General features: G+C 45.2%; 1 protein-coding gene across 6 annotated transcripts in view; it reads right to left on the reverse strand.

Moving 5' to 3' along the window:
* Positions 1-17,179, reverse strand: part of bmp2k (BMP2 inducible kinase) — a 181,983-nt gene that overhangs the window by 33,604 nt on the left and 131,200 nt on the right. For all 6 annotated transcript variants that reach the window (XM_068038981.1, XM_068038971.1, XM_068038968.1 and 3 more), the window contains one exon: positions 2,409-2,569. In XM_068038981.1, the coding sequence (XP_067895082.1) occupies positions 2,409-2,569 (161 nt within the window). The remainder of the gene's footprint in view (positions 1-2,408; positions 2,570-17,179) is intronic.

The raw sequence follows: 17,179 nt of genomic DNA on the forward strand, positions 1-17,179 counted from the left end.
AGAAAATTATTTTCAATTAGTCCTTTCATTACTATAGTAGAATCAGCTATTCAGAAATTAATGTTAAAACAGAACACCCTATTTTATACATCTATTCAATTCTACTTCACCATAATAGTTAACATTTACAGAGTCTGTAAAACTATACATAAGGTGACTAATGGCTCAGACACGAGTTTGTATCATAGATTCTTGTGACTCTTCTGAAATCTACCAAGCCATCCAGTACAGATTGCAAAATGAGGCAGTGTTGTTCTCCACACTAAGGGATGCTAGCATCATAATAAAAACACAAAACAAGCAATCCCAAGACAAACTACTCTCAAGTGTGTTTTAGTGTCTTGTTACTAAGCAGCCTTGGTTGCGGGCGTTCAGAGAATGATATAGGGGTCTGAAGAGAGAAATAATGTGGGGAAAAATAGCATGGCCACAAAAATACCAGCACATTTTAAGAGTCATTAGCAAAATTCAGTACTCTAACCAACTATTGCCAATAGGAAATATTTGTTCTGTATCAATTATCAATGGCCAAGACTATGCATGTAGTAGAAGGAAGGGCACAGAAGTTTGAAAAGACTGGAGGAAGTGGACAGTGTCGGTTAAAAAGTTGATATCCCCGGGATGTGAGATTCCTAGCAAGGAAGAAGAGACAAGTGAAGAAAAACAGTGCTCTGGCTAAAAGATTTTCTGACCATGGGGGTGTGAATCCCAATTGAATAATTTTTGTAAACTCAAGGTCGAGGAAAAGCAAAACAGTTTACTGTACTCTTGGCATCAGATTAATTTGTAGCTATGAAAACACTGCCTTTTTGCTCCTCCCTCTTTATGGAATTAAGCTTATTTTCAAATGAAAGGATTGAAGTATCCTGAAGTACTTTGCCCGCAAAATTCACAACCATTCCAGTATATTCCCCCCGTAATTTCAGCAGGAGTCTACTGGGAGGGTCAGAAATTAGGCCAGGAACTGGATAAGCTAACTTCTGGCCTTAAGTCAGGGATTCCATGGGGAGGATTTTTAGGCCTTGCTGGGGCCAGGAATTGAGGCGGACCGGCGCTAAAAGTAGCACCACCAGTTCACCGGCTGCATCCCACCCCAGGCTATTTTCCCAGAGGCAAGATGGGGCAAGTGGGGTGGGCAAGGCAACCCACTCACAAGTGGCGGGTAGACAATTAAGCTAATTAAAGCCTATTGAGGCCTATTGTTGGAGGCCAACTGGGATTTTCCAGTAGGCAGGGGAACAGTTTAGCTGTCTGGAGATGGCCTTGTGTCAGGAGACCGAGGTTGGGGTGGGATGGGGGTAGCCAGCGCTCCATGCAGGTTTGGAAGCTCCCTGCCCCACCCACCTGCCTGCCTGGGTTCAGCAGCATCCACAGGTTACCCTGAGGAGGAGAAACCCCCCACCACAGTAGTGGCCCAACTGCTGAAACTATTTTTTATTTTGTATTTGAAAAAGTTGGAGAGAGGGTGCCTCTAGTTTGGGGTACCCTCTCCCTTAACTACCTGCCATAGCATCCTCCTGCTACCAAGCTGGAGGTGAGCAACTGCTTCCCACAGAGTGCAGGCTTCTAACTCCCATTTAAGCATGACGGCGGGGTTCAGAAGTCTGCAGGAAAATCTGCCACATGATGGTCTGTTGGGGTGGAAGCTCACCCAGCCCAAACAGGTCCATTTTTGTAAGAGGAGGCAGGTTCTACCCGTGTCAGAATTTTCTGCATTCCCAGTCCTCAGTGGGATCAGGCATACCGTAACTGCTGGAACACAAATGGGTTCCACCCGGAGGCCGGGAACATACTAGGATCAAGATCCAAAATCTTATATTTATAAAATGCCCCCCTTGCAAAGGGGTTTTCAGGGGTATGTATCGCACTCTTTTATACAACTGCACTTTCTAGCTTCTTCAGTGGGTAGGGATCGTAGATGTGCTTCTAACAGTGCATTGCAAGACAAATGAGAGAACCTCCCTTGCCCCCAAAAAGTCCTCCAGAGTCAGCAACAGAGGGTCCAAGCAGGCACATCTAGACACTCATGTTGGGATGTGCCCCCATGTGATTTTCAGAGCCGTTATCTTCAAGTTCCCAACTTTATGGCCTACTCACTTTTCTAACTGTCTTAAATTTAATGGTCTAATTTTCAAATATGCCATATTGCATTCCTAGACATTATAGAAATGACCAAGTGTCACCGGATTTAAATTACACAACAAATTTCCCTTGAAGGTCTCTTCTAGGATAGTTCACTCCAAAAATGTAATTCATACATCCTCACCAGAGTGCCAAAATAACAAAAAGTATGTATGTACTAGTATATGATAAATATTCAAGAATAGAAAATTCATATTACTTCCAAATATGACATTCACAAATTAGCATAACATTAGACATCTAGTTTTTAAAATATGAATAATTACCCGTTTGTCCAGGATTTCCACAACCACTTGAGATTACCCTTTTCACTGGAGTTACTGTGTTCTGAATTGGTAAAACACTTGTGTTTACAGCACTAGTGTTGGCTTTTGGTCTTCTCCTTGGTGCTATTGATGTCTCTGTTGGCCCTACTGCCTCACTTAATCTGTGGAAATGATTACAATTAACATTATGGATATAAATAAGAAGCTTCTTTATTAATTAGAAGTTATGAAGTAAATCAAAATATGTTTTCAGAACTGAAAATATTTAACCAACATGTAATTTTGAGAAACCCAAGGCAAACATATGTGCTCAGCATGTATTGAAAACAAACAAATCCTGAATCAGAACTTATACCTACAACATGCCTGAAAAAGGAATTAATTGCAATAGAGAGCACAATTACAAGGTCTAGTAAGATAGTACGAAGTTTCTATAAAAGATTTACATAGTCCTAGTTGTAACTCTGGACATAAAGTATGGTTGCAAAGAAATATGTTCAGCTGCAAAATGCTACTTCACTGCTATTCAGTTTAGAATCAAAAATATAATGAAACAGTAAATATACAGTGTTTACTACTTGTCTCATCTCATTCAACAGCTGAACAAATTTCTTTGCAACCATACAATATGTCCAGATTTGCAACTAAGATTGTGTAAACCTTCTATAGAAATTTAGTTCTACCTTAGTTGACCTTGTAATTGTGTTCTCAATTTTAGTTAATTCCTTTTTCAGGCATGTTATAGGTATAAGTTCTGAGTGTTCAAGTTCCAATAGGGATTGAGCACATAATCTCAGTTGACACTTCAGTGTGAACTGAGGGAGCACTATATTTGAATGAGACATGAAATTGAGTTAGTATTTGCATTGTTAGGTTGAGATATAAAAAGGATCCCATTGCACTCACATTCTCCCAATGGTCAGGCCATAGTTCCTCCCTTAATCATTCTACTGTGGGTAAATAGTGAAATATTGTTTTCACTGATGTACAAGTGGGCAGCAAGGAGATGGACACGGAGGATTTTCACTGGAAGAACCAAGGAGGAAGGGAGAAGGAAGATTCTTCAACTGAGGGCCATTAGACCATTGGATGTTCCATCATAACTGACTATTAATGTTGAGACTAGGACATAATTTAAAAGGGAATGGGATAAATATTTCAAAAGGGAAAATATAAAAGGATCTGGGAAATGGAGTTACAAGAGAGAGCACAGGCATCAGGGGCCGAATGTCCTGTGCTTTAATTTCTATCATGCTATGAAAACTTCTTTACAAAGTCAGAGATCGGGCAGTGATTTTGAAATGTTGGGGCTGAGCCAAATTTAGGATGATATGCTCTGTGAGGAGTGCTTCAAACAGAGTCTACTGCCAGTAAGATTATTAGGTTACTAAAAGTTACTAACCAGAGTACTAATAGTAAAATCCAGCTATTATAAACTAACAAACTTATCATAAACTAACATTTAGCTTTCTTAGAACCCTTCTTTGTCATATGGTCAAAGTGGAAAACTTAGGAAATAGACCACAGTATAGACAAGAAGTCAAGGGAGAGGGATTCTGGGAGATTGTCAAGTTTTAAAATGTTTACTTGCAGTAAAAGGGTAAGACCTTGAGAGCAGACAGTAAAAACAGCTCCTGTGTAGATTTGCCTTGTAATGAGATAAGGAACCTCGGAATATAAAAGATTGAGATAATGTAGTCAACACAAAGGGGTATTACATGCGCAAATCCGAAAGGTTAGCAACCATGACAAAATGATCCTTGGTTGGTTAAGAAAGGCATCCTTTAATACAAGATTAATGCTTGAGTTGTGTACCTATCATAACCTCTGCATCACCAACTCGTTCTTTCACACTAAACCCTGTCACCAGGTTTCATGGAGGCACCCAAGATCACGTCGTTGGCACCAGCTAGACCTCATTGTCACAAGGCGAGCCGCCTTAAACAGTGTTCAAATCACACGCAGCTTCCACAGTGCGGACTGCGACACCGACCACTCCCTGGTGTGCAGCAAGGTTAGACTCAGACCAAAGAAGTTGCATCATTCCAAGCAGAAGGGCCACCCGCGCATCAACACGAGCAGAATTTCTCACCCACAGCTGTTACAAAAATTTCTAAATTCACTTGTAACAGCCCTTCAAAACACTCCCACAGGGGATGCTGAGACCAAGTGGGCCCACATCAGAGACACCATCTATGAGTCAGCTTTGACCACCTACGGCAAAAGTGCGAAGAGAAATGCAGACTGGTTTCAATCTCATAATGAAGAGCTGGAACCTGTCATAGCCGCTAAGCGCATTGCACTTTTGAACTACAAGAAAGCCCCCAGCGATTTAACATCCGCAGCACTTAAAGCAGCCAGAAGTACTGCACAAAGAACAGCTAGGCGTTGCGCAAACGACTACTGGCAACACCTATGCAGTCATATTCAGCTGGCCTCAGACACCGGAAACATCAGAGGAATGTATGATGGCATGAAGAGAGCTCTTGGGCCAACCATCAAGAAGATCACCCCCCTCAAATCTAAATCGGGGGACATAATCACTGACCAACGCAAACAGATGGACCGCTGGGTTGAGCACTACCTAGAACTGTACTCCAGGGAGAATGCTGTCACTGAGACTGCCCTCAATGCAGCCCAGCCTCTACCAGTCATGGATGAGCTGGACATACAGCCAACCAAATCGGAACTCAGTGATGCCATTGATTCCCTAGCCAGCGGAAAAGCCCCTGGGAAGGACAGCATTACCCCTGAAATAATCAAGAGTGCCAATCCTGCTATACTCTCAGCACTACATGAACTGCTATGCCTGTGCTGGGACGAGGGAGCAGTACCCCAGGACATGCGCGATGCCAACATCATCACCTTCTATAAAAACAAAGGTGACCGCGGTGACTGCAACAACTACCGTGGAATCTCCCTGCTCAGCATAGTGGGGAAAGTCTTTGCTCGAGTCGCTCTGAACAGGCTCCAGAAGCTGGCCGAGCGCGTCTACCCTGAGGCACAGTGTGGCTTTCGTGCAGAGAGATCGACTATTGACATGCTGTTCTCCCTTCGTTAGATACAGGAGAAATGCCGTGAACAACAGATGCCCCTCTACATTGCTTTCATTGATCTCACCAAAGCCTTTGACCTCGTCAGCAGACGTGGTCTCTTCAAACTACTAGAAAAGATCGGATGTCCACCAAAGCTACTAAGTATCATCACCTCATTCCATGACAATATGAAAGGCACAATTCAACATGGTGGCTCCTCATCAGAGCCCTTTCCTATCCTGAGTGGTGTGAAACAGGGCTGTGTTCTCGCACCCACACTTTTTGGGATTTTCTTCTCCCTGCTGCTTTCACATGCGTTCAAATCCTCTGAAGAAGGAATTTTCCTCCACACAAGATCAGGGGGCAGGTTGTTCAACCTTGCCCGTCTAAGAGCGAAGTCCAAAGTACGGAAAGTCCTCATCAGAGAACTCCTCTTTGCTGACGATGCTGCTTTAACATCTCACACTGAAGAATGCCTGCAGAGTCTCATCGACAGGTTTGCGTCTGCCTGCAATGAATTTGGCCTAACCATCAGCCTCAAGAAAACGAACATCATGGGGCAGGATGTCAGAAATGCTCCATCCATCAATATTGGCGACCACGCTCTGGAAGTGGTTCAAGAGTTCACCTACCTAGGCTCAACTATCACCAGTAACCTGTCTCTAGATGCAGAAATCAACAAGCGCATGGGTAAGGCTTCCACTGCTATGTCCAGACTGGCCAAGAGAGTGTGGGAAAATGGCGCACTGACACGGAACACAAAAGTCCGAGTGTATCAGGCCTGTGTCCTCAGTACCTTGCTCTACGGCAGCGAGGCCTGGACAACGTATGCCAGCCAAGAGCGACGTCTCAATTCATTCCATCTTCGCTGCCTTCGGAGAATACTTGGCATCAGGTGGCAGGACTATATCTCCAACACAGAAGTCCTTGAAGCGGCCAACATCCCCAGCTTATACACACTACTGAGTCAGCGGCGCTTGAGATGGCTTGGCCATGTGAGCCGCATGGAAGATGGCAGGATCCCCAAAGACACATTGTACAGCGAGCTCGCCACTGGTATCAGACCCACCGGCCGTCCATGTCTCCGTTATAAAGACGTCTGCAAACGCGACATGAAATCGTGTGACATTGATCACAAGTCGTGGGAGTCAGTTGCCAGCATTCGCCAGAGCTGGCGGGCAGCCATAAAGACAGGGCTAAATTGTGGCGAGTCGAAGAGACTTAGTAGTTGGCAGGAAAAAAGACAGAGGCGCAAGGGGAGAGCCAACTGTGCAACAGCCCCAACAAACAAATTTCTCTGCAGCACCTGTGGAAGAGCCTGTCACTCCAGAATTGGCCTTTATAGCCACTCCAGGCGCTGCTTCACAAACCACTGACCACCTCCAGGCACGTATCCATTGTCTCTCGAGATAAGGAGGCCCAAAAGGACTGATTGGGAGAAGGGAGGGTTAACTGGAAAGCTGCCAGGATAAAAGAAGCCTTGACTGTGTCCCGGTACGACAGAGAATTTTCGAACAGCAGTAAGAGACAAGAGAGACAGACAGACCAAAAAACTTGAAGGCCAAAAGCTGCAAGAAAAAAGTCATGCGTTCTGTCATCCAGTCTCTAATACGGGTAATATCTGTGTTAATCACTGCCCGAGTTTGTGACTGTGGTTTATCTGAAAACATAAACTTGTCTTTACCTTTATCTCAATAAAGTTGATTCACAACTAGCTTTGTGCTGCCAAGTCTGTTCCCACATTAGAAGGGGGTATAAACTCCTTACGAACATCTGGGGGCTTGTGCCAAAGTTGGGAGAGCTGTCCCACGAACTAGTCAAGCAACAGCCTGACATAGTCATACTCACGGAATCATATCTTACAGACAATGTCCCAGAAACTGCCATCACCATTCCCGGGTATGTCCTGTCCCACCGGCAGGACAGATCCATCAGAGGTGGCGGCACAGTGGTATACAATAGCGAGGGAGTTGCCCTGGGAGTCCTCAACATCGACTCCGGACCCCATGAAGTCTCATGGCATCAGGTCAAACATGGGCAAGGTAACCTCCTATTGATTACCACCTACCGCCCTCCCTCAGCTGATGACTCAGTACTCCTCCATGTTGAACACCACTTGGAGGAAGCATTGAGGGTGGCAAGGACACAAAATGTACTCTGGGTGGGGGACTTCAATGTCCATCACCAAAAGTGGCTCGGCAGCACCACGACTGACCGAGCTGGCCGAGTCCTAAAGGACATAGCTGCCAGACTGGGTCTGCGGCAGGTGGTGGGGGAACCAACACGAGGGGAAAACATACTTGACCTCGTCCTCACCAATCTGCCTGCGCAGATGCTTCTGTCCATGACAGTATTGGTCGGAGTGACCACCGCACAGTCCTTGTGGAGACGATGTCCCGCCTTCACATTGAGGATACTGTCCATTGTATTGTGTGGCACTATCACCGTGCTAAATGGGATAGTTTTCGAACAAATCTAGCAATGCAAAACTGGGCATCCATGAGGCGCTGTGGGCCATCAGCAGCAGCAGAATTGTACTCAACCACAAACTGTAACCTCATAGCCCGGCATATCCCCCACTCTACCATTACCATCAAGCCAGGAGACCAACCCTGGTTCAATGAAGAGTGCAGGAGGGCATGCCAGGAGCAGCACCAGGCATACCTCAAAATGAGGTGTCAACCTGGTGAAGCTACAACACAGGACTACTTGCATGCCAAACCGCGTAAGCAGCATGTGATAGACAGAGCATAGTGATCCCATAACCAACGGATCAGATCTAAGCTCTGCAGTCCTGCCACATCCAGCCGTGAATGGTGGTGGACAATTAAACAACTAACTGGAGGAGGTGGCTCCACAAATATCCCCATCCTCAATGATGGGGGAGCCCAGCAAATCAGTGCGAAAGATAAGGCTGAAGCATTTGCAACAATCTTCAGGCAGAAGTGCCAAGTTGATGATCCAGCTCGGCCTCCTCCTGAAGTCCCCAGCATCACAGATGCCAGACTTCAGCCAATTCAATTCACTCCGAGTGATATCAAGAAACGACTGAAGGACTGGATACTGCAAAAGCTATGGGCCCTGACAATATTCCGGCAATAGTACTGAAGACCTGTGCTCTCGAACTTGCCGCGCCCCTAGCCAAGCTGTTCCAAAACAGCTACAACACTGGCATCTACCCGGCAATGTGGAAAATTGCCCAGGTATGTCCTGTACACAAAAAGAAGGACAAGTCCAACCCGGCCAATTACCGCCCCATCAGCCTACTGTCAATCATCAGTAAAGTGATGGAAGGTGTCATTAACCGTGCCATCAAGTGGTACTTGCTTAGCAATAACCTGCTCAGTGACGCTCAGTTTGGGTTCCGCCAGGGCCACTCAGCTCCTGACCTCATTACAGCCTTGGTTCAAACATGGACAAAAGAGCTGAACTCAAGAGGTGAGGAGAGTGTGACTGCCCTTGACATCAAGGCAGCATTTGACCGAGTATGGCATCAAGGAGCCCTAGCAAAACTGAGGTCAATGGGAATCAGGGGGAAAACACTCCGCTGGCTGGAATCATATCTAGCTCAAAGGAAGATGGTTGTGGTTGTTGGCGGTCAATCATCTGAGCTCCAGGACATCACTGCAGGAGTTCCTCAGGGTAGTGTCCTGGGCCCAACCATCTTCAGCTGCTTCATCAATGACCTTCCTTCAATTATAAGGTCAGAAGTGGGGATGTTCGCTGATGATTGCACAATGTTCAGCACCATTCGTGACTCCTCAGATACTGAAGCAGTCCGTGTAGAAATGCAGCAAGACCTGGACAATATCCAGGCTTGGGCTGATAAGTGGCAAGTAACATTCGCGCCACACAAGTGCCGGGCAATGACCATCTCCAACAAGAGAGAATCTAACCATCTCCCCTTGACATTCAACAGCAGCTACCATTCACCAGAAACTGAACTGGAGTAGCCATATAAATATCGTGGCTACAAGAGCAGGCCAGAGGCTCTGAATCCTGTGGCGAATAACTCACCTCCTGACTCCCCAAAGCCTGTCCACCATCTACAAGACACAAGTCAGGAGTGTGATGAAATACTCTCCACTTGCCTGGATAGGTGCAGCTCCAACAACACTCAAGAAGCTCGACACCATCCAGGACAAAGCAGCCCGCTTGATTGTCACCCCATCTACAAACTTTCACTCCCTCCACCACCGACACACAGTGGCAGCAGTGCGTACCAGCTACAAGATGCACCGCAGAAATGCACCAAGGCTCCTTAGACAGCACCTTCCAAACCCGCGACCTCTACCAACTAGAAGGGCAAGGGCAGCAAATACATGGTAACACCACCACCTGCAAGTTCCCCTCCAAGTCACACACCATCCTGACTTGGAACTATATCGCCGTTCCTTCACTGTCGCTGGGTCAAAATCCTGGAACTCCCTTCCTAACAGCACTGTGGGAATACCTACCCCAAATGGACTGCAGCAATTCAAGAAGGCAGCTCACCACCACCTTCTCAAGGGCAATTAGGGATGGACAATAAATGCTGGCCTGGCCAGTGACACCCACATCCCATGAATGAATAAAAAAAATAAAAATAAACCACCCCTATCTTACCAAATCTTACATGGCTTTCGCATAACTTCAGTTTGATTCAGGTTGGTCTGTGCCGCATATTTTTGACATGTGAAGTCGAAGTAAAGATTAGTTCCAAATGAGACTCCCAGATCAGAGATGAAATTTTCACAGAGAATCAGAGTCCAAACCAATAGGGAGAGAAAGTGGATCTATTAAAAGTGCGATCAACTAGACAGTTTGACTGCACCTTGTGCAATGCGGGTTGTCGTTTCAGGGTGAATAACAGTGGGTTATAGTAGTAGTACTACTAATGTATAGGTAGGATATTGGGGCATTACACCTAATACTACCAGTTACACAAACTATCAATAAGTTATAACATTACTATTGGTTATGAGGAGAATTTGAGTATTACCAGTATTACGTGAATTATCGGCACAATTTCACCGAGTTACTATGGGTTACTGGTGGATTCAGAAGTTCCTCCTACCTCGGCTTTCTTCCTTACAAATTCCTCCCCCTCTTTGGTTTTGTCTCTTACCCACCCTCTGTTTCTCTTTGCCTGCTTGTGGGCGATTTGATTCTCGGAAGCTCACACAAAACCACGAACGAATATATTCAACAACAGGGGACCCAACCTTTAAAAGATAAATGTAACATCTGCAGGTGTCTCATGATCAGACATCATGCGATCAGGTCATACAATCAAACCTCCAGGAATGACTTCAGCCAGAGATGGCACCCATAGCAACAGGGCAGGCAGGAAGGCAAAAAAAAGGCATAAGGGTGGGCAGGCTATAGGGCAGGACAAAGGCACAAGAAACAAGCCAGAAAGACAGTGAGAAGCAGAAATAACCAAGTTACAGCGCCAAACCACAAGTAACCAACACAAGAAACTGCAGAGCTGAGTTTTGTGCATCACAGTGTCATCAGTGGCGAGAAATCGGTAAGTGCATGGAAGATTCAAAGCCTTTCAGTGGTGTTTGGCAGATTAAGAGGATTACAAGCCAGTAATCTATCACTATTAGAAACAGAGTGCTCCCTACTGGCATTACAAGCAAAACATCATTACAGTTGATATTTCAAAAAGCATGACCGTGGGCATTAACAAAAATTTCCATAGAAATCTTTACATAGGGTTTTTCAATAGAATACTTGACCTATATACATTTTCATATTACTAGGTAGTCTCAGCTCCTCATATGCAGCATCACTGCAGGTGACCATGCAGTTTTCAGGTCAATCTGAGTAAGGAGGTAGGGGATAAGTGGACTAGGGCCATGGGAGGACTGCAATTTTGGTGGCCAAAAGAGGAATACAGAGCAGGATGGAGAAGGGTAGGGGAACGGAGGGCTCAAGCAGTGGAAATTGGACAGAGCTTAGTGACCAGGAGAGGTAGTAACTGGGAATGTAGAGTAGAGTTAGAGAATGGAGGTGAGGGAAACTTTAGTGCAGAATTAAATTTTGAGGAAAAGGAAGAGCTGGATTTACAGGCCTTGGGGTTGGTTGGTGGGGGAGCGGGTGGAGTCGTGGAAGGCTCTCCCTGATCTCTCAACAGTGACTGTATCTTTGACCTCCATTTCTTCATTATTTATTCTCCTTTGTCAATTTCTAACACTCCTAAACAGTCTTTCCTCTGATTTAGTTGTCAATCACTCTCCACTGATTTCTTTCTTTCCTATCAACTTAGTTTTTCTGGATTTCTCTTAAAAATTGTCAACTAAAAAGTACCAAAGTTGTATTCATAGAGTGATGGATATACACAAGCAGAATAATTTCAAGAGTCAAGGTAGTTACATTTCAAGTCTGACCAATTGACCTATCAAAACAGGTTTCACATATTGTGTAATGGGAGCTTATTGTATGAAATACAGTACTTATTTTTGTTCAGGCAGGTGACCTGCTTTCCAAATTTTATTTTTCTATAGATACATGAAATACTGTCCTGGTCCCATCTCACTAGTTCTTCAACAATGTAACTTACTTTTTTTAAATTGAGTACTGTATATTATCAATGAAAGTATCAAAATAGTTCAGTTTCACAAAAATCAAAATAATTGAGGACTGGCAAATTCTGTGGGAAACAAGTTATGTTCACTGATTTACAGATCAGTTCTCTAAACAGTGAGCAGTGCTAATGCACACTTCAAATGTAAATAACTTAAAGAAAACATGAAACAAGTTTTTTTTTAAAGTTCTCAATGTATGCTGCACATAAAAAGTGGGCCACAGCAGCAAAAGGTTTCTGCACACTTTAAATGCTTAATTGTGATGCCAAAAATCTGCAGACATTTCAGCACCCTCCTGGTGCAAGTCGGCTATGATTGCACCAGGTGGAATCCAGGTCCTGGCCTCCGTGGGAATTTCTATTGGTGGTGGGAGTGAGGTGGGGGGTGGCGGTGGGGGTGGCATGCAATTGATGAGAGGGAGGGGCTAATGTTTGGGGCAGTACCTCCATCCACACCAAACACAGTCCACTATTTGTAAAAGGGCAAGGACTAGGTGGGAGAGCAACTAGCTCCTAGTCTGAGGAGTTTCGTTGGTGTTCCATCTAGTGGCTAATACACGAAGATAAATAAAGTATACTGGCCAGCCCCAGATGCAAAGCCCACCTAAGGATCTGTCACTCTCAGGTAGAGAGCGAGAGGAGGGATATCCAAACACAAAAGCTGGCTTCCTTCCAAAATCAAACTCCTTGCAAAAAGGTAGCAATAGTTACTGACTAGAAATAATGTTGAGACTGTGGCTGCCAAGACTAACTCAAGCAGCCAACAAACATCACTTCTCCTATATACCATCCCCTAATCTACATATGAACACGAATGAGGAGAAGGCGGCCATTCGGCCACACGAGCCTGCTCTGCCATTCAATAAGATCATGGCTGATCTGTTTGTGTCTCGAATTCCACACTCCCATCTCCCCCTGATTCCCTTCCCTAACAAGAATCTATCTACCTCCACCATAAAAATATTCAATGACCCTGCCTCCACCACCTTCTGAGGCAGCGTTCCAAAGTCGCACAACCCTCAGAGAAAAAATTTCTCCTCATCTCTGTCCTAAAAGAGTGACCCCTAATTTTAAAACAGTGCCCCCTAGTTCTGTACTCACCCACAAGAGGAAACATCCTTTCAACATACACCTTGTCAAGACCGTTCAGGATCTTGCAAACTGCAATCAAGTCTCTCCTCACTCTTCTATACTCCAGCATCACTGCAGGTGACCACACAGTTTTCTTCTATACTCCAGTCTGTCCAACCTTTCCTCCTAAGACAACCCGCTCTTCCAAGGTATCAATCTAGTAAACCTTCTCTAAACCATCTCCAATGCATTTACATCCTTCCTTAAATAAGGAGACCAAAACTTCACACTGTATTCGAGATGTGGTCTCACCAATGCCCTGTATAAGTGAAGCATAAGATCCTTACTTTTATTTTCAATTCCTCTCGTAATAAAGGACAGCATTCCATTAGCCTTCCTTATGACTTGCTGTACCTGCATACTAACCTTTGTGGCTCATGCACTAGAACACCTAGATCCCTCTGCACCTGGGGATTCTGCAGTTGTTCTCCGTTCAAGTAATACTCTGTTTTTTAATTCTTCCTGCCAAAGTGAACAACTTCACATTTTCCCACATTGTACTCCATCTGCCAGATTTTTGCCCACTCACTCAGCCTATCTATATCAGTCTGCAACCTCCTTATGTCCTCTTCACAACGCACTTTCCTACCATCTGCAAATTTAGCTGCCAAGCCATCGTTCCCCTCATCGAAGTCATTAAGATAAATTGTAAAAAGATGAGGCCATAGCACAGACCCCTGCGGGACTCCACACATCACATCCTGCCACATAGAAAAGGATCCATTTATGCACACTCTCTTTTCTGCCAATCTTCTATCCATGCTAATATGTTACCACCTACACCATGAGCTCCTACTTTGCGCAATAACCTTTTATGTGGCACCTTGTCAAATGCCTTCTGGAAATCCAAGTACAGTACATCAACGGGCTCCTCTTTAACCACAGCGCATGTCACTCCTTCAAAGAACTCCAATAAATTGGTTAGACATGATTTCCCTTTCACAAAACCATGCTGACTATTCCCAATTACCTTGAGTTTTTCTAAGTGCCCAGCTATTGCCTCCTTAATGATCGATTCTAATATCTTCCCAACGACAGATGTCAAGCTAACTGGCCTATAGTTACCTGTTTTCTCCCCCTCCCCCCAACTTCTTGAATAGAGGTGTTAACAAGTCTTTTAAGACCCTAGGATAAAGTCAATCAGGAGCCAGGGACTTGTCAGCCTGCAGCTCCACCATTTCCCTGATGATTGTAATTTCATCAAGTTCCTCTCTTCCTTCCATTTCCTGATTTACAGCTATTACTTGAATGTGTTTTGTCTCGTCTATACTGAAGATAGAACAAAGAACAAAGAACAGTACAGCACAGGAACAGGTCATTCGGCCCTCCAAGCCTGAGCCGATCTTGATGCCTGCCGAAACTAACACCTTCTGAACTTCCGGGGCCTATATCCCTCTATTCCCTTCCTATTCATGTATTTGTCAAGATGTCTCTTAAACGTTGCTATCGTATCTGCTTCCACCACCTCCCCTGGCAGCAAGTTCCAGGCACTCACCACCCTTTGTGTAAAGAACTTGCCTCGCACATCCCCTCTAAACTTTGCCCCTCGCACCTTAAACCTACGTCCCCTAGTAACTGACTCTTCCACCCTGGGAAAAAGCTTCTGACTATCCACTCTGTCCATGCCGCTCATAACTTTGTAAACCTCTATCATGTCGCCCCTCCACCTCCATCGTTCCAGTGAAAACAATCCGAGTCTATCCAACCTCTCCTCATAGCTAATGCCCTCCAGACCAGGCAACATCCTGGTAAACCTCTTCTGTACCCTCTCCAAAGCCTCCACGTCCTTCTGGTAGTGTGGCGACCAGAATTGCACGCAATATTCTAAGTGTGGCCTAACTAAGGTTCTGTACAGCTGCAACATGACTTGCCAATTTTTATACTCTATGCCCCGACCGATGAAGGCAAGCATGCCGTCTGCCTTCTTGACTACCTTATCCACCTGCGTTGCCACTTTCAGTGACCTGTGGACCTGTACGCCCAGATCTCTCAGCCTGTCAATACTCCCAAGGGTTCTGCCATTTACTGTATACTTCCCACCTGCATTAGACCTTCCAAAATGCATTACCTCACATTTGTCCGGATTAAACTCCATCTGCCATTTCTCCGCCCAAGTCTCCAACCGATCTATATCCTGCTGTATCCTCTGACAATCATCATTATCCGCAACTCCACCAACCTTTGTGTCGTCCGCAAACTTACTAATCAGACCAGCTACATTTTCCTCCAAATCATTTATATATACTACAAAGAGCAAAGGTCCCAGCACTGATCCCTGCGGAACACCACTAGTCACATCCCTCCATTCAGAAAAACACCCATCCACTGTTACCCTCTGTCTTATGTGACTGAGCCAGCTCTGTATCCATCTTGCCAGCTCACCTCTGATCCCGTGTGACTTCACCTTTTGCATCAGTCTGCCATGCGGGACCTTGTCAAAGGCTTTACTGAAGTCCATATAGACAACATCCACCGCCCTTCCCTCATCAATCATCTTCGTCACTTCCTCAAAAAACTCAATCAAATTAGTAAGACACGACCTCCCCTTCACAAAACCATGCTGTCTCTCGCTAATAAGTTTGTTTGTTTCCAAATGGGAGTAAATCCTGTCCCGAAGAATCCTCTCTAATAGTTTCCCGACCACTGACGTAAGGCTCACCGGCCTATAATTTCCTGGATTATCCTTACCACCCTTCTTAAACAAAGGAACAACATTGGCTATTCTCCAGTCCTCTGGGACCTCACCTGTAGCCAATGAGGATGCAAAGATTTCTGTCAAGGCCCCAGCAATTTCTTCCCTTGCCTCCCTCAGTATTCTAGGGTAGATCCCATCAGGCCCTGGGGACTTATCTACCTTAATGCTTTGCAAGACGCCCAACACCTCCTCCTTTTTGATAATGAGATGACTGAGACTATCTGCACTCCCTTCCCTCGGCTCATCATCCACCAAGTCCTTCTCCTTGGTGAATACTGATGCAAAGTACTCATTTAGCACCTCATCCATTTCCTCTGGCTCCACGCATAGATTCCCATCTCTGTCCTTGAGTGGGCCAACTCCTTTCCCTGGTTACCCTCTTGCTCTTTATATATGTATAAAAAGCCTTGGGATTTTCCTTAATCCTGTTTGCCAATGACTTTTCATGACCCCTTTTAGCCCTCCTAACTCCTTGCTTAAGTTCCTTCCTACTGTCTTTATATTCCTCAAATGCTTCATCTGTTCCTAGCCTTCCAGCCCTTACAAATGTTTCCTTTTTCTTTTTGACTAGGCTCACAATATCCAGTGTTATCCAAGCTTCCCGAAACTTGCCAAACTTGTCTTTCTTCCTCACAGGAACATGCTGGTCCTGGATTCTAATCAACTGACGTTTGAAAGACTCCCACATGTCAGATGTTGATTTACCCTCAAACAGCCGACCCCAATCTAAATTCTTCAGTTCCTGCCTAATATTGTTATAATTAGCCTTCCCCCAATTTAGCACCTTCACCCGAGGACTACTCTTATCCTTTTCCACAAGTACCTTAAAACTTATGGAATTATGGTCACTGCTCCCGAAATGCTCCCCCACTGAAACTTCGACCACCTGGCCGGGCTCATTCCCCAATACCAGGTCCAGAATGGCCCCATCCCTAGTTTGACTATCTACATACTGTTTCAAGAAGCCCTCCTGGATGCTCCTCACAAATTCTGCCCCATCCAAGCCCCTAGCACTAAGTGAGTCCCAGTCAATATTGGGGAAGTTAAAATCACCCACCACTACAATCCTGTTACCTTTACATCTTTCCAAAATCTGTCTACATATCTGCTCCTCTACCTCCCGCTGGCTGTTGGGAGGCCTGTAATAAACCCCCAACATCGTGACTGCACCCTTCCTATTCCTGAGCTCCACCCATATTGCCTCGCTGCATGACCTCTCCGAGGTGTCCTCCCGCAGTACAGCTGTGTTATTCTCCTTAGCCAGTAATGCAACTCCCCCACCCCTTTTATATCCCCCTCTATCCCGCCTGAAGCTTCTAAAGCCTGGAACATTTAG

This window comes from Heterodontus francisci, chromosome 1, assembly GCF_036365525.1.
Source record: "Heterodontus francisci isolate sHetFra1 chromosome 1, sHetFra1.hap1, whole genome shotgun sequence".
In the NCBI taxonomy this organism is placed as follows: Eukaryota; Metazoa; Chordata; class Chondrichthyes; order Heterodontiformes; family Heterodontidae; genus Heterodontus; species Heterodontus francisci.